Source organism: Malaclemys terrapin, chromosome 2 (genome assembly GCF_027887155.1).
Source record: "Malaclemys terrapin pileata isolate rMalTer1 chromosome 2, rMalTer1.hap1, whole genome shotgun sequence".
NCBI lineage: Eukaryota > Metazoa > Chordata > Testudines > Emydidae > Malaclemys > Malaclemys terrapin.
Genome location: NC_071506.1, coordinates 140,998,676 through 141,023,479, shown reverse-complemented (window position 1 = coordinate 141,023,479; position 24,804 = coordinate 140,998,676). Strand labels below are relative to the sequence as shown.

At 63.6% G+C, this 24,804-nt stretch overlaps 2 protein-coding genes across 3 annotated transcripts; one reads left to right on the top strand and one right to left on the bottom strand.

Moving 5' to 3' along the window:
- Positions 1–314: 314 nt before the first annotated feature.
- Positions 315–6,797, top strand: CAPG (capping actin protein, gelsolin like). Its single transcript, XM_054020293.1, has 9 exons — positions 315–349; positions 598–770; positions 1,923–2,077; positions 2,496–2,663; positions 3,142–3,291; positions 3,471–3,563; positions 4,040–4,172; positions 6,133–6,221; positions 6,632–6,797. The coding sequence occupies exons 1-9, from the start codon at positions 327–329 to the stop codon at positions 6,695–6,697; spliced, it is 1,050 nt and encodes a 349-aa protein (XP_053876268.1). The 5' UTR covers positions 315–326; the 3' UTR covers positions 6,698–6,797.
- Positions 6,798–8,192: 1,395 nt separating this feature from the next.
- LOC128832713 (matrix metalloproteinase-17-like) lies at positions 8,193–22,829 on the bottom strand. Of its 2 annotated transcripts, none has more exons than XM_054020292.1 (11): positions 22,740–22,829; positions 19,388–19,750; positions 18,408–18,540; positions 17,458–17,623; positions 13,505–13,788; positions 13,237–13,413; positions 12,722–12,812; positions 11,130–11,212; positions 10,090–10,242; positions 9,495–9,752; positions 8,193–9,216 (listed from the first exon to the last, which is right to left on the bottom strand). In XM_054020292.1, exons 2-11 carry the CDS (start codon positions 19,571–19,573, stop codon positions 8,930–8,932), a joined length of 1,818 nt encoding a protein of 605 aa, XP_053876267.1. In that variant the 5' UTR covers positions 19,574–19,750; positions 22,740–22,829; the 3' UTR covers positions 8,193–8,929. The 2 variants fall into 2 exon arrangements, with proteins under 2 accessions (XP_053876267.1, XP_053876266.1); XM_054020291.1 differs by lacking the exon at positions 22,740–22,829 and adding an exon at positions 21,385–21,729.
- Positions 22,830–24,804: the final 1,975 nt, after the last annotated feature.

Here is a 24,804-nt window from a genome sequence, read left to right as displayed (position 1 = left end):
AGCGCTGGGCGGCGAGGGGGACGGGGCTGCTTTCTCTGGGCCAGCGCCCACCCTGACACGGGGGTCCCTGCACCCACACGCCCGGCCCCACCTCCTCCTTCCTCTGCCTAGCTGGGGATGACTCAGCAGCAGCCAAACCAGTTCTGTTACCTTCTCGGTGTGCAGGCCGGGAGGGGCCCACGGCCCCCAGCCCAGCCACGGGGCAGAAGCCCTTGCCCGCCGGCATGGCGGGAACCTCCTGGCCAGGGAGCCAGGGTGTGCCCTGCCCTCTGTCCACCCGGCCCTAATGCTAACCAGCTCCTCTCTCTCCCCAGGGCCCTGACACCATGTACACGGCGATCCCCAAAAGGTACCGAGCCAGTCGCCCCGAGTCCCCCCAACCCCAACCTCTGGATTTACCCCTAAGTCCTGCCCCACACCTCTCCTCACCTGGATTTTCCACAGCCCCTCCCCATCCCCTGGAGTTATCCCCATCCCCTCCCCCACACCCATCCCAATCTGGATTTACACCCATCCTGCCCCTCCCACCCTCAGTCCCTCCTCCCCAGCCCTCACACCCCTCTCCGGATTCACTCCAGCCCCTTTTCGCTCCGGCAGTGGCTCCCCCTTCGATGCCTCGGTGAACCAGCCAGGCCTGCACATCTGGCGGGTAGAGAAGATGAAGCCGGTCCCAGTGCCAGCAGAGTCCAAGGGCATCTTCTACTCGGGGGACTCCTACCTGGTCCTGCACAACGGGCCGGAGGAGCAAGCCAACCTGCACATCTGGATCGGTAAGAGCCGGCTCTCCGGCATGGCGGTTCGGGCTCCTGGCCAGCCCTGTGGGGGGAGGCAGCCTGGAGGGGAGAAGCGGGGTGCTGGGGCCATGGCCCAGCTGAGGCTGATGGCACCTTGGGCCATGCCCGCCCCGCTGAGGAAGGGAGATTTGCCCCCTCATGAGCTGGGGCAAGGTTCCCCTGACAGCGCCGGTGAGCTGGCGGCCTGAGCAGAGACCGCAGGACCTGGGGCTGCCCCGCCTCTTCCTCACACCCCATAGGGGACAGCGCCCTGGCTGGCAGAGACCAGGGTCTGAGCTCTGAGCCAGGGCCCGGAGCTGCTCTTCTGGGCTAGCAGGGGTGTGAGAGCCCAGCCAGGGCCTGTGCTCGGGCTCTGCTCCCTGCCCTAACCGCACTCCCTGGCATGGCACTGCCAGCCCCCTTCCCGCCTGGGGGCTCCCGTTATGGGGTGAGGGGACTTCAGGCTCCTCGGGCTCTCCGGTGAGCACATCAGCCTGGGCCCCCTGGCCACCCTGTAGGGCTCCCCAGCCCACAGCGCAGCCAGCCCTGGTGCCAAGGGGTTGCCAATGTTCTAATCGCAGAAAACCAAACACCCCTGTCCTGCCCCAAGGCCCCGCCCCTTCCCTGAGGCCCCGCCTCCACTCACTCCATCCCCCTTCCTCCGTCGCTCGCTCTCGCCCACCCTCACTCACTCCCTCATTTTCACCAGGCTGGGGCAAGGGGTTGGGGTGGCGGGAGGAGGTTCGAGGCGTGGGCTTCAGGCGGTGCTGACCTCAGGTGGCTCCTGGGAAGCAGCAACATGTCCCTCCGGCTCCTAGACGGGGGGCAGCCAGGGGACTCTGCATGCTGCCCCCAGCCCTACAGCTCCCATTGGCTGCAGTTCCCGGCCAATGGGAGCTGCGGAGCTGGTGTTCAGGGCGGGGGGAGCACACAGAGCCCCCCTGGCCGTCCCAACGGGCAGGGAGCCTGCCAGCCTTGCGCCAACCGGACTTTTAACAGCTCGGTCAGCGGTACTGACCAGAGCCGTCAGGGTCCCTTTTCAACCAGGTGTTCTGGTCAAAAACTGGACACCTGGCAACCCTTGGCACCGGGGCCCCTGCCAGCTGGGTGGCAGCTCAGCCATTACTCTTCCTCCCCTGCCGCGCCCAGGCCAGAGCTCCTCACGGGATGAGCAGGGGGCCTGCGCCGTGCTCTCCACCCACCTCAACACCCTGCTGGGCGAGCGGCCCGTCCAGCACCGCGAGGTGCAGGGCAACGAGTCCGACGTCTTCATGGAGTACTTCCCCCACGGCATCAAGTACCAGGTACTGGGGAGGGGCCTGCCCCAGATCCCCAACTGCCCCCAGCCCTGGCCTGCCCCGTCTGACCCCCTCAACCCCGGCCTGACCCGGATGACCCCCCCCGCCCCAGCCTGACCTGTCTAACCCTCCCAACCCCAGCCTGATCCATCTGACCCTCCTCAGCCTGATCCTTCCCCAACCTCGGCCTGACCCGTCTGACCCCCTCCCCAACCCCCAACCCTGACCTGACTTGTCTGACCCCTCACCATCACCCCAGGCCTGCCCTGCTTCCCCCTCTTGACCCCTCAATTGCTGCCTTTGCCACGGGTCAGCCCCTGCCTCCCCTCCCCCGACATCCTGACCTGCTCCATCTGCCCCCAGCTAGTCCCCGTGCTCCCCGCCCGCCTGGCGCTCAGGGCCCCTCTCTGTCTCTGCCCCTCAGGAGGGCGGTGTGGAGTCCGCCTTTCACAAAACCCAGTCCAGCCAGGGCTCCGTGCCCATCCGCAAACTCTACCAAGTGAAGGGCAAGAAAAACATCCGGGCCACCGAGCGGGAGCTGAGCTGGGCCAGCTACAACACCGGGGACTGCTTCATCCTGGACCTGGGCGACGTAAGACCGCACCGGGGGCAGGGGCCTGGGCAGACACAGGGGATGGAGGGGATGGAGGTGACGGGTGCATTAGCACCCGGGGAGTGGAGGGGGATCAGCCAGGGTGAGTAGTGGGTGCATTAGCCCCAGGGGTGGGGATGGACTGGCCGGTGTGCAGGGGCTGGGTGTGCATGGGGCAGGCGGGCAGAGGCGCTGGCGGGTGACGGCGTTGGCATTGCTAGGTGGGTAGCAGGGAGGTTGGCAGGTAGGGGGTGAGGTAGGTAGGCCAGGCACTGGCGGCTGGCGGCGTTGGCATTGCTAGGTGGGTAGCAGGGAGGTTGGCAGGCGAGGGGTGAGGTAAGTAGGCCGGGCGCTGGCGGGTGGCGGCATTAGCATTGCTAGGTGGGTAGCAGGGAGGTTGGCAGGCGAGAGGGTGCAGTAGGGAGCCTGGGCGCTGGCTGGCAGGTGTATTTCCATGCGTGCCCCTCTCTCCTCTCAGACTATCTACACGTGGTGCGGGGAGACATCCAACATCCTGGAGCGCAACAAGGCCCGGGACCTGGCGCTGGCCATCCGGGACAGCGAGCGGCAGGGCAAGGCCCGGGTGGAGATCGTGTCCGACAGGGAGGAGCCGCCCGAGATGATCCAGGTCTGGCCGGCAGGGCTGAAAGCAGGGCCCTTGTTGCTCTGGTCCTGCCAGGGTGGATCTGGGGAGGGCTCAGGGCATGGGGGTGGGGCTGGGATTGGGGAGGGGGCAGAGGAGACAGGCTGGAGACGGGGGGAGAGGGTGTGGTGGCGCTGGCTCTGAAGGATTTCCCCTTTCCCTAGGTGCTGGGTCCCAAGCCCGCTCTGAGGCAGGGCAGCCCTGAGGAGGACGTCACGGCGGATCAGAAGAACGCAGGGGCAGCTGCTCTCTATAAGGCAAGGCTCCCCCAGCCCCATCTTCAGAGCTCCTGCGCCACCATGGGCAGGGCACCCCGCCACGGGCTGGGCACAGCGGGGCACTGGGGAGCAGGGCTGGGGCTGAAGTGGGGAGGGGCTGGGGCTGCGGTGCAGGCTGGGGAGCAGGGCTGAGGCTGTGGGGGTGGGGGCTGCGGTGCAGGCTGGGGGCTGGGGAAGCGCTGGGGCTGCAGGCTGTGGGGGTGGGGGCTGCGGTGCAGGCTGGGGGGAGCTAGGAGCTGCAGGCTGGGAGGGCCATGGTGCATGCTGGGGGCTGGGTAGCAGGGTTGAGGCTGCAGGTGGGGGGGTGGGGGCTAGGAGCTGCAGGCTGGGGGGCCGTGGAGCAGGGCCGAGTGTTGCGTGGGGGCTGTGGAGCAGGGGGCCGTGCTCCCTGGGGTGGGTTCGGCAATGTAGGGGGAAGGGCGCTGAAGGGATCCGCCTATCCCTGTCCCCGGCAGGTGTCAGACGCGACGGGGAAGATGAACCTAACCAAGGTGTCCGGGAGCAGCCCCTTCAGCCAGGGCCTGCTCTGCACCGACGACTGCTTCGTCCTGGACAATGGCCAGTGCGGCAAGATCTACGTGTGGAAAGGTACCGGCCCCGGGGCACGGCCCGCCCGCAGGGGGCCAGCTGGCTCTGCAGGGGGGCAGAGATGCACGGCCCGGGTGGTACCAGCGAACCTCAGTGGGGGGGTGCCCCAACCCCACCTCTCCTCCCATTCACCCCACCCCCCTTCCCACCCGCCATGCCCCCAGCCCCACCTCTCCTCCCATTCACCCCACACCCAGCCCCACTTCCCTTTCTACCCATGTCCCTAACCCCACCTCTCCTCCCATTCACCCCACACCCAGCCCCACCTCCCTTCCCCTTTGCAGAACATCTCTGTGGCAAGCAGCAGCAGCAGCTTTCAGTGTACACACAACTGGCTTTAATGCACTGTGGCAGGGGGCACCAGGCAGGGTGCAGGGCAGAGAACGGGTGCCGCTTACCGAGTCGTCCCGTCCCGCCCGTAGGGATCCAGGTGGCCGAACCCCTCGCGAGTCAGTCTCTTGCGGGTTCCGCTGGCTCTAGGAAGGGTTGGGCCAGGATTTCCCTGCCTGTCCTGCCCATGAGCTCCCCACTGAGCCCTCATCCAGAGCCGGCATAGCCCCTCTGCCATCTTCCCCTCCGAGGTGGAGCCCGTGCCCACCGCCAGCAGCCAAGGCTTTCAGAAGCCAGCTTGGAGTCCCCTCTGGAGCTGCCTTTCAAGGGGTCTGGGTTTTCAGCAGTGCCTGAAAATGTGGAGCAGGTTACGGAGCCAAGTGAAGCTCCCCCTTCCCTCCCAGGCTAGATCCTCAAAGGGATTTAGGCACCTAACTCACTGCAGTCAATGGGAGTTAGGCGCTGGAATTCCATTCAGGAGCTGGGCCTCGTTGCTCTGGAAAATGGCGGGGGTTCTCGCGAGTCAGCGATGGCACCTGGCCCACCGGGCGGGTCACTGTCTCAGCCGTCACCGTGTAGCTTGTGGCTCTTGGCATAGGGCCATGCAGCAGCCTGGTGCACTACAGTCAGCGCTGCAGGAACGTCACACCCAGTCCCTGGGCAGGCCTCAGGCAGTCCCTCATGCGCGCTGCCCGCGCGGTATACGCCCCTGCCTGGCTTTGCACGTGGGACCACCCTGCTGGCGAAAGCTCCCGGTCTGCACATGCCTGGGTGAGCGGAAGCTGTTTCACCGCGGTCCCCTCACGGCTGCCCCCGCAACAGGCTCTGCCACGCCAGGCCCTGCCTGTCTCTGCCAACAGGGCAGCTGGCAGGCTTCTCCGTTCCATGCCTGGCACCCAAGGAACTCGGGGACCACCCTCCCCTCCCCCTCACTGACCCATCTTCCCTCCCCAGGCCCCGGCCGGTCTGAAAGCCCCTCTCTGTGTCTCAGGGGCTCCAATGGATAGGCATTCCCCAGAACGGGGCAGGAGATGCCCCGCTTTCTTCCCCTCCCCGAGCCTAGCGCCCTGCTTACCCCACCCCCTGAGGGGCAGACTCCACACCAGACGGGCCACACAAGGGCATTTCCCGCTCTCTCTGTGCCCCAAGCTCTGCCCCCATGGGTGGCGGGCCTGATCCCCCTACTGGCCAGAGCTCACAGCCCATTGGTGGGGGACGGATGGAGGCACCGCAGCCGTGTTCTCACTGCCCGGCCATGCTGCCACCTTCCTCCTCTGCCTGCATGGGCGTTCCCCACTAGCAGCCCTCCACCCCTTGGGCTTCCTGCTTCTGCTGAGCAACCCCGCTGCGGTTTGAACCCCTGGGCCGAGTCCCCAGCAAGGGAGCCAGGGTGATCTGCATCCAGGGATCCTGCCAGCCCTGACCTGGCCCTGCTCCTTCCCACTGGCCTGTTCTCCATCCCTGCCATCTGCATCTGCCCCACAGTCACTCTGCCCAGGGTTAGCACCGGACCCTGGGCACCTCCCCCAGTGCCAGGGGTGCTCAGCAGAGCACTCAGCCCTGTCCCCCCAGACTTGTCCCCTCTGTGCGGGGGATCGGCTGCCCTGACACTCCCCTCCCTCCCGGCCAGGGCGCAAAGCCAACCAGCAGGAACGGGAGGCAGCCCTGAAAGTGGCTGAGGATTTCATCTCCCGTATGAAGTACTCCCCAAAGACCCAGGTGAGTGAGTGCTGGGCCCCGGTGGGCTCTTGCGGGGGTAGAGAAGGGAAGTGGGGCAGTGATGGGGGGCTCCCTGCCAGTAGGGGGACCAGATACCAAGTGTGAAAAATCAGGACAGAGTGTCGGGGATAATAGAAAAGCCATATATAAGAAAAAGCCCTGAATATTGGGACGTCACTATAAAATCAGGACATCTCTGGGTGTCTCTGGGCCTTTGCCGGGCTCGCTGCCCAGCCTGGCTTCCCCCTACAGAGAGCCCAGAGATGGTTCCCAGGGCCCTTCACCCCAAGGCAGATCTCTCCTCCCATGCAAGGGGGGTGTCTTTGGGACCCCACCATGCCCCCCCACCTCATGCTAGGAGCACGTGACTCTCCCCACCTCACCAGTCTCTGTCCCCCTGTCGGCTGCAGGTGGAGATCCTGCCCCAGGGCCGTGAGAGTCCCCTCTTCAGGCAGTTCTTCGCGAGCTGGAAGTGAACCTGGGGCCTGCCCCAAGGCTGCCCGGCACTGCTTCGTCTCTGGGCCTGCCCTCCGCTCTGTAGCTACCAGGGATCTCATTAAATGACCTGTGCGGGGACCTGTCTGCCTCCTCTCGCCTCCATCCCTCGTTCCGGGCGGCCGCGGCCTTTGCTCTGCCCTCGTGGGGGCTGGGGGGGGGGGGGGGGGGCCTGGAGAGAGATTTGGAAGGGCAGGGCCTGGAACCAGGCACGGTGCCATTTTCCCCCTCAGCTCCGGCGCCAAGCAGCGATGGCAGCTCCTGGCCTCCGGGAGTGTGTGCGCCAGTCCAGGCCTGAGACGTGACAGCCACCCACGGGGAGGGACGTGGGTCCCCAAGCGAGGGATCAGATGGCCGGGGGGCAGCTCCCAGGCACTGACGCTGAAGGAGCCCAGAAGCTAACGTAGCATCTCCTGGCTGGGCAGAGACTGAGCGGTGTTTGGCCGCCACATGCCGGAGAGATCCTGCGAGGGGGGACTGCGGGAGGCCATGGCCGCTCAGCAGATCCAGGCTAAGGGAGGGGATGGAGAGAGGGGCCAGGCTCTGGGGAGCTCATGTGGGAGGTGGGGCAGGGTTTAGCAGAGTCCAGCTACAGTCTGTTACTGTGGGAGGCTGCCCGGGGCTGGAGCCAGCGACCGGAGGCCATAGGGCTCTCTGCTCTAGAGCTGCCCCTTGCAGCCTGGGGGGCGTCTCTGAACAGGGCCAGCGCCAGGTGCTTCAAAGGGGGGAGCCTTGCTACGGGGCCAGGGACTCAGCCTGGGGCACGGGCACCACAAGCCATTGGTTGGCCTGGTTGTAACAGAAGTGCTGGCTCGAGGCTGGGCAAGAGAAGCCCAGCAGGGCTCGGGCTGGGCAAGAGAAGCACTGAGCAGATACAGTCCCCGGGGCCCCTTCAACTTGCCCCCCCCATGGGAGGGCCAGGGGGAGGAAGTCCCCTCTGGGCAGGAGGGCAAAGGGCCAGGTCCCATCCCAGGGGCAGGCGGCAGCAGCTGCTTGGGGCTCCTAGGTCATTTTGGGCACATTGGGGCTGTTTGCCCAGCGCCACAGTGGAGCCAGTGGCTTCATGGGACTCGGAGAAGGCCCCGGAGGAAGCGGGGGGGAAGGGAGGAGGGGGCTAGCAGTGCTCATGGGGCAGGGACTTTCTCTCGCCGCTGGGGGGACACCACCAGAGCACAGAGGCCAGCTGGGAAGGCGTGGGGCAGGCCCAGGCCACATAGTGTATAATTTAGCTTCCTGGGCTGCAAGCTAAGCTGGAGTGGAGCATCCACCCCTCCTCTCCATTCCTGCCCCCGGGTCAGCACTGAGGGGACCTGAGGCAAGGCGGGCTGACGGGGGGGGAGCTGGGGCGATGGTCAGAGAGTGGTGGGGGGGCAGGGAGATGGGGAGACAGAAGCAGGGCCGGCTCGAGGGTTTTGGCCGCCCCAAGCAGCCAAAACCAAAACAAACACACACACACACACAAAAAAAAAGCCGCGATCGCGATCTGCGCCGGCAATTCGGCGGGAGGTCCTTCACTCCCAGGCGGAATGAGGGACCATCCGCCGAATTGCCGCCGAATACCTGGAACTGCCGTCCCTGTGCGGAACGGCCGTCCCAAGTACCTGCTTGAGAAGCTGGTGCCTGGAGCCGGCCCTGGACAGAAGTTGAGGGGACAGAGAGCTGGGGTAATGAAGAGGGAAGTCAGGGCGACGGAGAGCTGGTGCCCTGCGGCAGGAGCTGGCATCATAGTGAGTGGATCACGGAGGGCCCGTCACTCGGCCCCCTGCACTGGGTGCGGCTGACACCTGCAGGACACAGGCCGTGGCTGAGGTGCTGAGGCCAGGCCCTGGCTGGCGCCGGCCCAGCTGAACCATCTGAGCACCCTCCCACCCAGCCACGAGAGGCTGAAGGCCGTTAGTGCTTGTCCCTTTCCCCAAGCGAGCGGAGGAGGTCTGTGCTCCTGCCCCAGCTCTGCCCCGGTGGGCAGTTAGCAAGCACAAGACAGGCTGGCCAAGCCCGCCCGGCTGCTCACCCAGGGACCCGTCCCATGCCGCTGCCTGCAGACAGAGCACCACAGGCCGCCCCAGGGAACGCCCTGACTCGCGGGTATTCGCGCTGCCCAGGCCTCACACCCCTGCAGATTCCCTGCACCCGAACCCAGCCATCAGCACCCTGGCCTGGCCTGCTGCCCCCCAGGGCTAGTCTGCAGGGCGTGGGCGGCCCCAGCTGGCAGCCTAGCCAAGCCCCCGCAGCAGCAGCAGCGCTGCCAGCGTCCAGCCGAGCGTGGCGCGGGGGGCCGAGCTGAGGCACATGCAGCGCTCCACCTCCAACGGGGGGCCCCGCCAGTCCGGCTGCAGCTTGGCTTCCGTGGGGGGGCTGGTGGGGGCGCTCGGTGGCGGGTAGAGCTCCCCGGTGCAATCCAGCCAGTCCCTGGCAATGGAGCGAGGGTAACCCATCTCCAGCTTGAGGCTGTGCCGCTCCAGCTTCCAGTACTGCCGGCCCTTGAAGGCGTAGACCTCTCCTGCAGGGAGAGGGGTGTCATGAGCGCGTCAGGGCTCTGCGAGCGGCTAAAGGCTGGGGGAGAGGGCACAAGGGGTCCCCTTTAACACGCAGGAACTGGGGGGGTGGAGACAGAGCAGGGAGTCTCCATAGGGCACAGGGGATAACCCTTTACTTGGGGGGGCAGAGCGACAGGTTGGGAAGTCTCCATGGGACACAGGTGGGGTCCCCTTTCAGCCCCTCAGTTCCTGCGTGTGAATCACCACGAGGCAGGGGGCGGGAGCGAGGGGGGCGACTCACCGTCACTCCCGCTCAGCATATCGTCCATGGGGGTGGGGAGCTGCCCCCCGAGTGTGGTGTGGGTGGGGGACCCCTCGTCCATGCGCCCCGTGGCCTCGTCGTAGGACCACTGCAGCCCGCCCTTGAAGAAGTAGGTTTTCCAGTCGTGAGGCCGCGAGAAGGCGGCGTCCACTCCCCCCTGGGGCAGGCCGAAGTCCGTGACGGGGCGCGGGTACCCCTCCTCCACGCCGTTGTCCTTAAACACCCAGTAGAGGGGCCCTGAGGGAGAGGGGGGGCGGTGAGCGGGTGCCAGGCAGCCTGGTGCTGAAGGGAGCAGCCGGGGCACAGGAGACCGCTGGGGAACCCGCCCCATTCCCCTGCAGAGACCTCTCCACTCAGCTATGAACCAGGAGAAGATGAGATACAGGGGGATCGTTTATGGTGGTCCTGCAGCCCCACCCAAGGGTGCCTGGCGCGGGCTGCCAGGGGGTGGCTGAGCCTGCAAGGGTGGCATGAGGGTGCGTTCCACCCCCAGGGCACAGGACGGCTCCTCGCCATGCCCTGGCTGGCCCTGCGGTGCCCGTCGCTCTTGCTGCCCCGTGCCCCCAGCTCTCACCACTGAAGAAGAGGATCCGATGGTCCGTGTGCCTCTCGTAAACGGCGTCCACTTTGCCCAGGCTGCAGGGCAGACCGCGCCAGAAAGCCGCGCTCAGGGCGGGGCGCAGGGAGGTGAGGTGCCGGCCGTGGGTCAGACGCCAGAAGTACTGACCTGGCTCGGGGGGGGGAGACAGGAGGTTAGCGGCTGCCCCCTGTGCTCAGCAGCATCAGTCCCGGGAGAGCGGATGCCACAGCTGGGGCCCCCCATTCAAGGAAAGCCCCCAGCCATGCAGCACTGAGGGGCCCAGGGGAGAGATGGGCCCCGGGCTGGGCATGGTTTGGCGAATCTGGCGCAATCCCTCGAGTGCAGGTGTTGCGTGGGGGCAGCTGCTGGGGTGGCTGAGCACAGCCCCTCAGCCAGGGACAGACTCAGCCCCCTGCCCCCCTGCCGGCCCCTTGCCCCTCGGGAAAAGCCTCTCCCAAGCCAGGGGCACGAGGAGGAGGTGGGGCCGTCCCCTGGAGCTGGGGACAAGGGGCCTTTTCCTGCCTACAGCTGGGAGCTGGGGAAGGCCTGGGGCCTGGAGGCGGCACAGGGCTGGCAGGCATATGGGGCTATTGGCACAGCAGCCAGGCCGGGGGCCCCATGTGGCGAGGGCTGGGGCCCCCGAGAAAACAGGGAGGGAAGGGGCGGGTCTGGCAGCACGGGCGGGGAGGGGGGAGTGCAGGGACACAGGAGAACCTCCACCCTGTCTCTTCCCACACTCGCCGGGCTGCCCTCCCCACTGCACCCCATCCACATCCCACCCCAGGCAGTGCCGCCCCCCGGCCTTGGAGCGTACCCCCTGCTGGAGGTTGTGCCCCCACAGGCCCAGTCCTCAGCTTTCGCCTGGGGAGCTGCCCCCCGCCACAGGGCGAAGAGGCAGCTGGTCCCACAGGCGCCGGGGTCACCCCACTACATCATAATACCAGCATGTCCCCCCCCATCCCCCGTGGGGCAGAGGGAGCTGGCCGGTCCCACATGGAGTGCAATGGGCCGATCCCCCATGCGCAGGGACAGACCTTTGAAAAAGAAGGTTTCCCCGCGGATCTGGGCGACGGCGTCAATGCTGGAGGAGCAGCGATCCGGGAACTCCTTCTCCGACCTGCCACGGCAGCAGGGAGCGCGTCAGCAGCACGCGGTCGGCTCCCCTCCTGCCCTCCCACGGGGCCCAGGGGCAGGCAGAGCCATGGAAATACCCCCAGCCTGGCAGAGAGGCTGGGGCTGAGGCTGTACCTGCGTCAGGTCACCTGATGGGGCCCCGCACCTCGCTAGCCCTACTCCCACCTGACAACATGGCTGCAAACCCCACAGGGGCCTAGGTTTGCCAGACAGAGTCAGACCCGAGGTCCATCTAACCCAGTGTCCTGAGGTGTAGGAATCCCGCAGTCGCAGGTGGGGGACAATCTGTCCCCCACTTTAGGTCTCCAGTAGTTAGAGATGGGCAGGTTTATGAGGCCTTCCAAAAATGTTATCCTCCTTAACTGTGATAACTCTGGAGAGTCCAGTTTATCCACAGAAACACCCAGCCCCTGCTGGATTCCGACTGAGTCTTGGCCTCACTGACATCTTGTGGCAATGAGTTCCACAGGCTCATCACACTGTGTGAAAGAGTTTTCCCCCGTAGCAGTGCTGAATTCCCCACCTTTCAACTCCACCGAACGTCCCCCTGCTCGGTGGCAAGGGTGGCCAACCTGAGCCTGAGAAGGAGCCAGAATTTACCAATGTACATTGCCAAAGAGCCACAGTAATAGGTCAGCAGCCCCCCATCAGTTCCCGCTCCCAGCGCCTCCCGCCCACCGGCAGCCCCGCCAATCAGTGCCTCCCCTTCCCTCCCTACACCTCCCAATCAGCTGTTTCATGGCATGCAGGAGGGTCTGGGGTGGAGGGGGAGGAGTGAGGGCATAGCAGGCTCAGGGGAGGGGGCGGGAAGGGGTGGAGTGGGGGCAGGGCCTGTGGCAGAGCCAGGGGTTGAGCAGTGAGCACTGCCCCCGGCACATTGGAAAGTTGGCGTCTGTAGCTCCAGCCCTGGAGTCGGTGCCTAGACAAGGAGCCGCATATGAACTTCTGAAGAGCCACATGTGGCTCCGGAGCCCCAGGTTGACCACCCCTGCTCCATGAGAACGGACGCCCTTGCTCCTCCTCCTCTAAACCAGCTGTGATTTTAGATACATTTATCCTGCCCTCTCTTACTCATCCCTTTCTATGGGAGACCTCCCCCGTCGTTTCAGTCCCACTTCAGAGGAGAATGTCTCCAGCCCTGGATTGTTTTCCTGACCCCTCTGAGATGGGTGCCCAGGTCCCTTTCCCGAGAGGATGCTGTTAACCCAGGACCCTGCTAGGTGTCAGTGGCACGTGCCAACACTGACTTACATTTGCCAGCGTGCTGCCCATTCACCTGACTCTGGATTCGGCCAGGGGCCGCTCAGTGCACAGGCCTAGAACCAGGGGTTCCCCAGTTCTGAATGAACTGGATACACCACGGAACCCACTGGGGACAGTGGGAGCTGCTAGCTGACCCCCAGGGATCCCAGCCAGGCCAGGCCCACACCCGCGTGAGGGGGCTTGGGTCTGAGTGCAGGGTGGGGAGGGAAAAGGGATGGTCTCGGCTCACCTCAAGGCAGGGAAGTCACGGGGCAGCGACGGTGGGTCCGGGAGCAGCGATGATGCCTCCGGCTTCTCTGTGGAATGCAGAACACGGCTCCCTGGATGCGGGTGAGAGCACGTGGCCATCAGCCTCCCCACAGTCCAGCCACCACATCCTGCAGTGAGCCAGCTCTCAGCCCCACACAACGAGCTGCAGGTCAGCGCAGCCTCTCCGGGCAGCAGCCCCACCCCGACAGCTGCTTTATCCACACTGGGGATGTTCCCAGCTCTGCTCTCCCATGAGATGGCAGTGCATCCCAAAAATGAGCTCCGAGTTCAGCTCATCCAGCGCTATCTCGGTGCATGGGACACAGACTTGCCGGATTGGCCACCCCACCGGTGCTAGTCCTCTTTCAGAGGCCTGTTTGCAACAGCTGGGCACAGAATCCGGGCTCTGGCTTGGAGACTGTCCCGGAGACACAGCCTGGCATTAGAGCCGGGCAGAGAGGGCTCCCACCCCAGTCCCACCCCGGCGGGCCATACCGTAGAGCCTCTGGATGTCCACGCGGTCATTGGCCTGCAGCTGGTACTGCAGCGGGTCGCCCACTGGGCCCTGGTAATACGGGCGCATGATGGAGCGCTTGGAGGGCGAGTGCGCCAGGCCCAGGCTGTGACCAAACTCGTGCACGGCCACAGCAAAGAGATCCGTCCCATAGTCATCTGCAAGGGGAACGGGGGAGTGAGGAGCCTGGCATTAATGAGGGGAGAGGCGGGCCCGGACGGAGCGCTCCCTCCCTGTCCTGGGGCCCACCTGGTGAGCGGAAGGTCCAGTCCTCGTCGCTGTCGAAGTGCACATGGCCAGCACGCTGGGGGTCCCCGGGGAAGAAGGCGTGGGCCACCATGCCCCCTGGCCCATCGAAGGGGTAGCTGTCCTGGTGGTCCAGGCGCAGGAACTCCACCGAGACGTCGGCGCTGGGCCCGCCCACCTCGTGGAAGGTGAGCGGGGCGGCCTCGCTCCACACCTTCAGCGCGTAGTGCATGAGCGCACGAATGGTCTCCCGGCTGAGCCGCGCCTCCCGCGGGTACGTCTTCACCCTGCCAGGCGGAGCGCCAAGAGAGGGGCCCGCGGGGACCGGAACCAGGCCCACGGTCAGGAAACAGGCACAGCCACGAACCAGCTGGGGGTGAGCAATCTGTGCCCCTCACTCTGACCCACAGCCCCTGCTAGCCCAGTCCTGGGCTCCCCACCCCCAGCTCTGCAAGTGCCCCTCAATCCCGACCCACAGCCCCTGCCAGTCCAGTCCTGGGCTCCCCTCCAGCTCTTCCAGTGCCCCTCACTCCCAGCCCACAGTCCCTGCCAGTCCAGCCCTGGGCTCCCCATCCCACAGCTCTGTCAGTGCCCCTCACTCCCGACCCACAGCCCCTGCTAGCCCAGTCCTCGGCTCCCTGCCACAGCTCTGCTGGTGCCCCATTGCTCGGGCATGGGGCGAGAGCACACCCCAGCAGGCGCCTCTGCTTCCTGCAGCAACAATCCCAGCGAGCGAGGTGGCGAGAGCTTGGAGGCCCCCGGACTGACTCTTGGGGGAGGGAGGAGCTGTCACGGGGGCGGCTGCACCGGGGTCGAGCTAACCCCTAATATTAGCGACGGCCCGTGTGTCACTGTCTCCATTTTCCTGGGTCCATTTGGGTCTTTGCTATTTAATAGGGAAACCCCACGGCTCGAGCGAGGGGGCGTGTGGGGAAACCAGCGTAGATTCTTGCGGATCAAAGCCCTTGGTTTTCCAATCAGAGCGTCTACGGGCACTGCTGGGCAGGCCTGTCTGCACGTCGCCATGCGATACCGTGCTGGTTGTCAGCTCCTGCCTGCGTGTCTAACCTCTCCGAGACCCTTTGCATGGTCTCCCGGCTCCCCCAGCTGACGCCAACCCCCAGTTCCCACTTCAGCATCACCTGCAATCTCTGGGTTCTGCTGTCACTGCTTGATCAGCCTGGCGCCTGCATCCCCATGGGATCGCTGGTGACCAACCTGGTCACCCTGGCAGTGGCAGGTCAGCACCCCCTAGTGTTACACTCTAACATTATTCCAGAGGAAGACCCTGCCCTACTGCACCTGCCAGGGCCAGAACTCCTCTCCGAGTGCTGACCCCAGCCCAGCCCTGCTTTGTTCACATGATCTGAGAGGACTGCCACCCAGGGACCTGCGACCCCAGGTCCCCTTATGGCCTGCAGAGCAAATCCAGCAAGCGCTGCCCCTGGGCAAGGCGGCACAGGTATCCGATGCACCCGCAGGGCCAGTTCTGCCACCTCCCATTCAGCCATGTCTTCAAAGGAGCTCACACCCCACAGCTCCCATTCAGGACAATGAAAAATCCCCCCTTTACCCTGTCACGGAGTGTGGGGGAGTCAGGGCCCTGCACCCCGCTTCCTGAGATTCACCGTGACTCTCAGCCAGCCAGTAAAAGAGAAGGTTTATTAGATGACAGGAACACAGTCCCAAGCAGAGCGTGTAGGTACAACCAGAACCCCTCAATCAAGTCCTTCTGGGGGGTTTAGAGAGCTTAGACCCCAGCTTGGGGTTCCCTGCATTGCACCACCCAGACCAAACAAACTAAAAATCAAATCTGCCCCACTCCCTGCTCCATCACACACACCCCCAATAATGGGGGCTCCTGGGCACCAAGGAGTTTGGAAAATCTGGTGCCAACTCCCTACGCAGCCATCTGGCCATGGTACTTCTGTGGCCCCTGTGACGAAGTGGGGGATTTTCTTGTTTTTTTTTTTTTTTCAATGGTTTGTGTGCAGAGGGGGTGGGACTCAGTTTCCCTGGGTGTTACTGGTTTAAAGAGGTGAGGAGAGAGGGAGTTTGTTGGTATAGAGGACCAGCAATGGAACTTGGGATCCTGGCCAATGGCCTGGAGAATGGAGATCTGGTATCCCAGCTCGGCCATGATAGCCGGTTCTGGCCAGTGGGAGGATAATGGGCTGGGGAGAGAGGACCCCAGTGACCTGACCAGCCGGTTCCAGCCAGAGGGGGCCAGAGGATGGATGAGAGAAGAGGCGGCCCTGTTTACCTGGACACAAGACAAAGGACAGAGGCAGGGCTTGGGGGCAGGGGATATCGGATGCCCAGCTGGAAAACGGGGGTCTCTGGACTGGGGAGAGAAAGCAGGCAGAGCCCACCTGGATGCAGGGAGACTTGGATGTGCTGTGCTGAGGGAGGCCAGGCCTGAGGCCCTGAGAGTTTCCTGTGCTGTGTTCAGACACTCAATAAACCCTCCTGTTTTATGCTGGCTGAGAGTCGCTCCGGTCTAGAGAACATTCCCTCTGGGAGTGGAGGCCCCGGGGGTCCAGGGCGAGTGGACTCCCTCAGGGGGCCCACGGCGAGAGACAGGCGAGAGGTGCGGTTCCAGGAGGCAGAGGTGCTTAACCCCCAGGAAAGAGTGGACCCCCCGAGAAGGGCTGTCTCACTAAAGCGGGTTCTCCCCAGGGACCGTTTGGGGCCAAGAGTGGGCACAACCTGGGAGTCCGTGACAGCACCCATCACCGCAGCCTGTGAGCGATTCACTTCTGTCAATGGATTTAGCCTCACAACACCCCTTGGGCTGTTACCCCCACTGTGCAGATGGGAAACTGAGGCACAGAGCGGCAAAGCGACCAGCCGAAGGTCTCGCAGAGAGTCTGTGGCAGAGCAGGGAATTGAACCCAGGATGCCGAAGTCCCTGGCTCATGCTCTCACCTCCCTCTCCATGTGTAGCCCTGCTCCAAGCGGGGTTCTGCAGAGGCCCAGGGTCCACCCCATGCAGACTGCTGCAGGCCCAGGGCCTTGCGCTGCCTGTCCCTCAGAGGGGTTCTGCAGACAAACCCTTGTTGTTCTCTGGTAACGTGCCCTCAGTGCTCAGACACTGATGCTCTGCTGCTTACCGGGCTCAGAGCTAGCAGGGTTTTCCTCTTGACGTGTGGGTCGTTATTTTACGCAGGGCAGCAATGGGTTTTAACCAGCCATGATGTCGTTATCTGTCGAGTGGCAGCGCCTGGGAGCCCTGGTCATGGACCAGACCCCCCCTCCGTGCCAGGCGCAAAACTAAAAGCCAAGGCAGCCCCTGCACCCAAGAGCTGACGGCCTCTGTACCTGCCAGATGATGTTTCTGCCTCTTTCAGAGGACTCAGCCCCCAGGTTTGCTTTGTTCCAGCTGGCTTGTACCTTCCCCCCGCCCCCTTCCCAACTTCCCCCACACCAATTGCTAGCAAATGCAGCGGATTGATTAGCCAATTTCCTTTAACTCCCAAGAACACAACTCAGCCCAGCTGCTTTATACACATTTTGTCCATGCTCCCTTCCCCATTCTCTAGCCACTGTTATTCGGGTATCTGTTACTGCTTAACTGTCCACTTTTCCTCCGGGTGTGGGGTGTCCGTGCGTGTGTCTTGTGTTAGAGGCAGGTTTAAAAACCCCGTTAGTAGCTCAGCCTTTTGGAGCCCTTGTTAATTTCATTACCGGAGTGTGAGTGTTTGGACAGCGCTGGATTAGGGCTAGGAAAGCGGGAGGGGTTTATTTAGCCAATCCCCGATTAACACACTTTGCTGAGCGTGTCTCTGAGAAGCCTGGATGAGTTACACCCCATGAGACGCAGTGGCACTGGAATGCCCTGGGTGCCTAGCCATGAGGTTTGCTCCAAGGTGCCCTGACGGGGCTGTGTTGGCCTCACGTCCCAGGCCAGTTGGGGAGCAGGGATCTGACGACCACCAGAGCAGGTTGGTACCTACTTCCAGGAGATGTTCCTCTTGGTCCAAGCCAGGCCTACGCTCCGCCTGCCCCGACTTTTCCTCCTCTTCCGCCACAGCCTCCCATTCCTCCTCTTGGGCAGCTTTTCCGGGAGCACATCAGGCAGCGAGCAGCGTGGCGTCCGGATCAGCGCCAGCGTGGCATCGTCTGGGCAATGCGGAGGGAAACACAGGTGCGTCACCGACCGGCAGGTCAGAGCGCCGCCTGGGACACAGCAGTGCAGTGAGCTGTCAGTTCTCAGCTGGGGGTGAAGCGAGCCTGCAGGCAGACTGCCTCTTGGAGAACAGCCTTAGGGGAGAGCCCACTCTGCACCCACCTGGACCCCCAGCTGAAGGAGCGCCCTGTAGCTATGGCATAGCCCTGGGCTGGTGCGAAGGGGGGCACTGGCTGGCTCATGAGCTGGGTCACAAGGGCCTTGCTGAGCCTGCTTTCCCTCAACATCCAGGCAGGGGTCCCAGCGATGAATCCTATCCAGGGGGCCCATGGACAGCATCTGGGCCGACAGGGCAGCGTGGCAGGGGAGGGTTAAAGGAGCCGGAGTCTCCCCGCTGAGAGGTGGATCCCGGACCAGACAGACAGAATTCGGGGGTTCCCTTAGCAGAGCAGGGCGGGTAGCCACTGGGTGCAGGGATGGTCTGATGCAGAGGGGTTGCCATGCAGATGGGAGCAGGTTGGCAGACTCCGGAGGGGCTGGTGGAGATATGAGAGAACCAGGAGAGGAGCCCATAGAGGGACAATGTGGGGTCCAGGTGCTGCCGGCAGCGGCCAAGGCAGGGTGTAGTGTAGGTGATGGTTGGGCTGGGGCTGCAGGCTGGCCTGGAGCACTGCAGGTTGTCACAGGGCTGCAGGCAGGGATGACAGAGGGGCTGGGGACTGCAGGCGGGGACGATGGAGGGACTAGGGGATGCAGGCAGGTGCAGGCTCTGCATACCTGGGATCCCAGTCTCAGGGATGCCCGCGAAGCGCTGCATCACACGGATGGCGCTGGTCACCGCTTCCCAGGTCTGGAGCTGACCGGTGACGGGATCGGCGGGCGGGAGGTAGCCGTACTGCGTCAGCCAGGCCTGGCAAGGAGCACACACACACGGGAGAGTGATACCGTCGCAAGCACCCAGCCCGCTCAGCTTCTCGGAGCCACTGGCTCTGGTGCCCCACCTGAGACACAGACCAGCAGAGCTGGGCACCCCAGAAACTTCTCCCCTCAGTGACCAACTCTCCAGGAGAGCAAAGGCCCCACCCCCTTCCCAGCCTGGGTTCGAATCTCAACTCGAGACAGTGTCACGGAGTGTGGGGGAGTCAGGACCCTGCACCCCTCTTCTTGGGATTCACCGTGACTCTCAGCCATCTGGGGGGCAGGGAGCTTACACCCCAGCCTCGGGGTTCCCTGCGTTCCACCACCCAGCACCAAACAAACTAAAAACTCCTCCAGCAGCTCTCTCCCCCCTGCCCTCTGCTCCTCCTCTCCTTTGTTCAGTCTCCCAGGCAGAAGGTGTCACTTCTCCCAACCCCCCTCCTGGCTCAGGTTACAGCTCAGGTAGCTTCCTTCAAGGGAAGCCCCCCATCCCCAATGTAACTCCCCTGCAACATTCCCAGGTCAAATCCACCCCGTTCCCTGTTGCGTCACAGACAGCAATGCCCATTTGTCCACACATCAGGTCAGGTCCACACCGAAGTGATGTGCCCAGGGCTGGGACTACAGGGGGCTGTGGGTCGGGACTGAGGGGCACCAGGAGAACTGTGGGGTGGGGTGGGAGTGCTGCGCAAGATCCTGGCCTCCGTACCCCTTTCCTCCCCAGCCGTTCGGGTAACTGGAGGTTGGGGAAGGGGGGAGGAAGCAGAGGGCAAGTGAACGTTATCAAGAGGACAGATCAGGCCCCCCCAGCCCCATACGCATGGCTATGTGGGACTCACCACAACCTCCCCGCTCTCATCCGCCGGGGTGGGCACAGGACGGGCACTGGTGGGCAGCACTAGCAGCGAGAATATCAGTACCGCCTGTGCCAAGATGGGGGGTGTCGTCGTCTCTTGCCGGAGCTCCGGGCGGTGCTGCTGCTCCATGGGGTGTTTGCCGGGCAGAGGCGTTTCTCCCGCCTCCATGCGCCTCCCGCACCGGGCCTGGTCTGCAGGGCAGAGAGCCCTGATCCACGATGGGGGCTTCTCGGTAGCTTTATCTGCCAAGTCTGGGCCGGGGGGCTGGAATCCCTGCTGCCTGGATCCTCGGCATGGGCATCGGGATTCGGGACACCGACATCTCTGCAGCTGCTGCCTGGCCTCCTGCATCGGAGAGGGCACCAATAGACCCAGCTGAGAGCCCTGCTCAGCTGGGGAGTGTCCAGGGACCATGCCTGAGCTCCAGTGATGTGACATTGAGTGGGCAGCAGAGCCAGCCCTGGGGAACACAGGGGTCGGGACCGGCTCCGTGTGGGATTTGCTCAGACCCCACGAGCCCGTGGAAGCAACAGGGCACTGGGACCCCAAACCGAGAGTGCCCCCAAGCAGCCAGGCACCGCGCCAGCGAGTGACACCAGCAGCAGCCCAGTGCGGGGCTAGTGAGCTGGTACAGGTAGAATTGCTAGTCCGGGGCCAGGGTGCACATCGACAGCCAGGCCTGGGAGATGCCGGGTATGTGACACCAGCCCACTGGGGCAGCTGCCACTGCAGCAGGGCGTGGGAGACTCCACAGCCTGGCACACGGGACACCCCACCTCCAGCGTCCCCAGCCTGGAGCTTGCCTGCTTGGAGTGAGGGGAAATGGGGTGTAACTAGAACAGGTGCCGCATTCCACCGAACACCCCCCTGCTGCCACCCACCTCTGCAAACTCCAGGACACCCCTCTCCAAGGCTGCTCCCCCCTCCAAGGCTGGGAGACCTCCACAACTGGCCTTACTTTCTACCCCCTTTTGACAGGAAAGAAACCCCAAGCTTGTAACTGGGCAGGAAGCCGGCTTGTCATCCTGAGACAGCCCCAATTCCTGCATTCCCGCCCCCTAAGCCTGCATGCCCGGCTCCTGGCATACCTCACCCCACCATGCTGCAGCATGGGCCGAGGGATGTGCCAGGCATCCCAGATGCAGCAGGGCTGGGCTCTGCTGGTCCAGGAATGGGAGCTGGTCCCCCACTCCCAGGGAACAGGGTGGGTGACTCAGTAGTGGGCACTCTGCCCTCTGAGTTGGCGCTGACCCCACTGCCACAGTGCTGGACTAGGGGGCACGGGTGACTCATTAGGAATAATACATAGTGGGGGCGCTCTCCCCTCTGAGTCAGCGCTAGCCCCAGTCCCCCCACACAATGATGGGGGGGGTGCTGCACTGCAGGGGGTGGGGAAGGCCCTTCAGCCTGGGAGTAGGGGCGGGGGGGCTGGAACAATTTGTAGAGTGGGGGTGCTGAGAGCCATTGATCCAAACTATGAACTCTGTATACCATGGAAACCACTTCCAGCCAGGGGGCACAGCCACACCCCTTGTTCTGGCATCCCCACTTCCTGGTGCTGCAGGAGAAGCCAGCTTCTAAAACTGAAGTGCTGAACTCCCCCCCCGTTTGCTGTGCATGGGGAAAGGGCTGTGAGGCTCCACCCCAGACACAGCTGCATCTAAGGAAGGACGGACGTGTGGGGGTGTGGTCATTAGTTAACACGGAGGTTTTCAGGCTGGGCGCTTGCGGCTAGTTTCTAATTCTCAGTTGCTACGTCTCATGACAGACTGTCCTGTTGTAGGCCGGACTGAGAGCAGGGCTGTGCCAGGCGCTGTACAGACATGCAGCAAGAGATAGGGAGCAGGGTTGCTCTGTCACTGCCATGGAGGGCGGGTCGTAGGCAGTGACATCCCAGATGCAGCAGGGTGGCATGGGGAAGGGGTTGGAGGGTCCCGCTGTGGTTGGGCATATGGCCTCCCCCCCCCCCCCCCACTCACCTGGTCCCGAGGTTGCAGCCGGGCTCCCCCCAGGGCGCCCCCGTGGGCAGGGTCCCTTCCGCTCGCGACCTGCAGCAGCTACCCGTCCCCTATCCTGGGGCCGGCCAAGCTCCCCATGCGCCTTCCCCGGAGCCGCGCCCCCAGCGCCTCGCCAAAACGCCCTGCGCCCGCGGGCGGCGTTTGGAACCGGTCCGCGCCCTGCTGCCAGGGGCTCGGCTTCCCCCTCTCAGCTCCGCTCCGGCGGGGATCGCCCCAGGCCGAGCCCAGCCTGGTCTCTGCCCCAGCCCTGCGTCCTTCCCCAGGGCTGAGGCTCATCCCGGGTTCTCTCTGTCCCGCACCAGCCTGTCCAGCCGCTCGCCAGCGCGGGTGGACAGAGCTACGGGGGAGGGCGAGGGCCGGCTGGGAGGAAGGGAGTGTCCGGGAACGGCTTAAAGGGACACTCCCCCCATCTTCTCTCCATGGGGCTGCCCTAACCCAAACCCGCTTCACAACCAACGGGGCCAGCCAGGGAGGGTCACCTGCTTTCAGCAGACACCGAGCGAGGAGCCATCGTGTGCGAGTGGGTGCAGGTGTGGATGTGGGTGTGTGCAGGATGGTGAGTGTGCAGGTGTGCGTGTCTGTGTGCACACTTGGGTATTAGCCAGGAGGGCGAGGATATGAAGACGCAGCTGTCTAAACCCCCAGAAACCCAGGGCAGTGATCCGTGGAGGCCTGGGTGGGGTCCTGGGGCAGGTGCCGGAACTAGGAGTGCAGGGGGTGCAGCAGCAGCACCCCCTGGCTTGAAGTGGTTTCCGTCATAGGCAGGGTTTACAGTGGGGTTCAGTGGCTGTCCGCACCCCCACTCTACAAATTGCTCCAGCAGCCCTGGGGCCTCGGTTAGGCCTGGAGAAGGCTGTAGGGGTGACAGTGGGGAGTCCCTGCTGGGGAGGAGTGGGGGCCGTGTCCTGGCAAGACAGTGAGTCTCAGCCGAGACACCAGCTTTTGCCGGAGCAGAGAAAATGTAGCTGGAGCCTTAAGAAATCTTAACAGCTCTGACTGCACCTTGGGTGAGGGGACAAGTTCCCGAGGGAGGGGGTGGAACTAGCCTCCTGGGGAAACACAAGGCTCTGACTGGAGCTTGTCGATCAGGGATGGGTTATGAGACAACAAAGTCAATGCTGTGCTGGGGGGTGGGGATGGCCCATGTCCCACTGGGGGTCCCTTCCCATTGGCAGGAGTCTAGGATTCTCTGGCTAGGATTCTGAGCTGTGAGGAGAGGCACTGCCCCAGGAAAGTCTGGCCTCGTTATTCAGAGAGCTCGCAGACCCCGAGCTTGCATCAAGACTGGAGGTCTCTTTCTGAAAGAGCCGCTCTACCTCATCCAAGAGTTGGTGAGTCGGACGCAGCAGTCACTGGGGAGGGTCTCCAGCCTGGGTTATGCAGGAGCTTAAACTGCACGATCTCAGTGGTCCCTGCTGGCCTGGAAATCTGTGAAATGGGGAGAAACACGGCTGTGAGGATTGGAAAGCATTTGTCCACCTCTGCCAGGGCAGGTTGCGGTTGGAGAATCCCAGTGAGGTCTGGGGAAACTCTACAATATCCCCTTGACCCTCTAGGAGGCAGTGCTTGATTTGATGGCCAGTTTCACTCTCTTCAAGCTCCAGCTCCTGGAGTCAGGTGGTCACGTAGGAATCTCAGCTTTCCTTTTTTTAAAAGACATTCCTAGCTCTCCAGATTGCAGAGGAACATTTGACCCCCACAGGCACGTAACCCAACAGCCAACAGAAAGACCCTGACACTTAGTGATTCTTTTTAAAAAATTGTCTGTGTTTTGAGCCAATCCCGGGATTGTTTTGCTGCCCGACTCATGATTTGGGGCTGGCCAGGATAGAGAGCAGTTCCGGTGTCGATCAGAGCCAAGTGTGAACCCATCGTAGCCGGGAGATCCTGATCTGAGGGGGAGATGGGGATGATTCTGCCCTGCTCTGCGATCGGGGGCACATTCCCACTGTGAGTGATGGCAACTCCCTAGCCCCCAGCTACTTGCACTAATGGGAACGGATTCCCCCTTGGGAGAGGACTGATCGATACCTTGTCTCTGCTCTTGGCACTGCCAGGCTGCCTGGTCCCCTGCCCTCTTCCTCCCCTTCCCTAGCCAGCTCCCAGATGAAATGAGGACAGTCCCTATAGCTTCTCCCACACGCCGGGGCGTGCCTCTCCTGGCCCTGTTGAGTGGACCCCACCGATTGTAACGTTTGGGGACCCTGCGAGAGGCTGCACGGGGGTCCTATGACTCAGGAAGCCCAGGCTTCAGGGCTGCTATATTGGGCCTGGGGGTCGAGCGGAGTCCCACCAGTTTCCGCGCAGGAACAAAGGGAGCCAACAATGCAGCCATTAATCTGCTCCCGGGCGCCTTCTGCCCGGCTGGGCTGGAGGTCGTTCCCCTGGTTACGTGGACTATGGGGGCCTTGTGTCTCGCTGGGGATTTCCATAAAAAACAACCCAACAAAAAATCAACCTCAACTGAGTGTCATGGAAACCGGGAAAGGCTCTTCCGTGCCCCATCCAGGATAGGGGGTTCCTCTGGGGAGGAGGCCACCACCAGGGAGCAATGGGGGGTCCCTCCACGGCAGGGGGCTCATGGGGGAGCAGTGAGGGGTTTTCCCCCGGGCAGGGGGCACAGGGGGGAGCAGTGGGAGGTTTTCCCCGGGGCAGAGGGCACAGGGGAGAGCAGTGGGGGGTTTTCCCCAGGGCAGGAGGCATGGGGGGAGCTAATGGAGGCCCAATGGAAGATCCCTACACGTGACCCATTCGAAAGCAGGTCAGCGATCTGGCTCCGAGGCTGCTCCTGGCACCGGCACTGATCCGAAACGTCCAGGCCGCCAGGAACAAAGAAGGGGACGGGGTGGGGGGAGCTTGTGGGGGCGGCAGCCTGGACCTGGGACAGAACAGCTGCTGGGTTGTATCTCCCAGCAGGCGTTTCTTTCCCTTGCTTTCTTTTTCTTTCCCTGCCCTATGCTTCTCATTCTCCGCCTCTTCCCCTTCTCTGGGGTGCATCCCTCCAGGGTCCCACTGCCTCTTGGTACAATTCCCCCCCCCCCCCGAGTTACTATACACCCCCTCCTGTTATGATACCCCCACCCCACAGGTGCTAGAGCAATGCATATCATAGCATAGTCACACCGCTCTCAGTTTACCCTGCTTGCAGAGCTTTGCTCCTGCCGGAGGTTACCAACGTGAGCCGGCCAGAGCCGAGCCAGCTTCAAACCGTCCACACATGCAGTAGCGAGTGATTTAGCTACCGTGGTTGCAGGTGGCACCTAAGGGATGGGGCAGGCCCCATTGCCTCCTGGGAGAAGTGAGAGAAAGGGGTCGGGGTGCAGGTATGAGGGCAGGGGGTGGAGGGGAGGTAGAGCAAAGGCAGCAGGTATGGCAGAGAGA

Excerpts from the sequence above, each read along its gene's own strand:
- CAPG (XM_054020293.1), top strand. The coding sequence starts at position 327 with ATGTACACGGCGATCCCCAAAAG. Across the intron at positions 350-597 it reads TACACGGCGATCCCCAAAAG|TGGCTCCCCCTTCGATGCCT; the intron begins GTACCGAGCCAG and ends TCGCTCCGGCAG. Across the intron at positions 2,078-2,495 it reads CCCACGGCATCAAGTACCAG|GAGGGCGGTGTGGAGTCCGC; the intron begins GTACTGGGGAGG and ends TCTGCCCCTCAG.
- LOC128832713 (XM_054020292.1), bottom strand. The coding sequence starts at position 19,573 with ATGGAGGCGGGAGAAACGCCTCTGCCCGGCAAACACCCCATGGAGCAG. Across the intron at positions 17,624-18,407 it reads CCCTGAGACTGGGATCCCAG|ACGATGCCACGCTGGCGCTG; the intron begins GTATGCAGAGCC and ends CGCATTGCCCAG. Across the intron at positions 11,213-12,721 it reads CGTGACTTCCCTGCCTTGAG|GTCGGAGAAGGAGTTCCCGG; the intron begins GTGAGCCGAGAC and ends CTGCCGTGGCAG.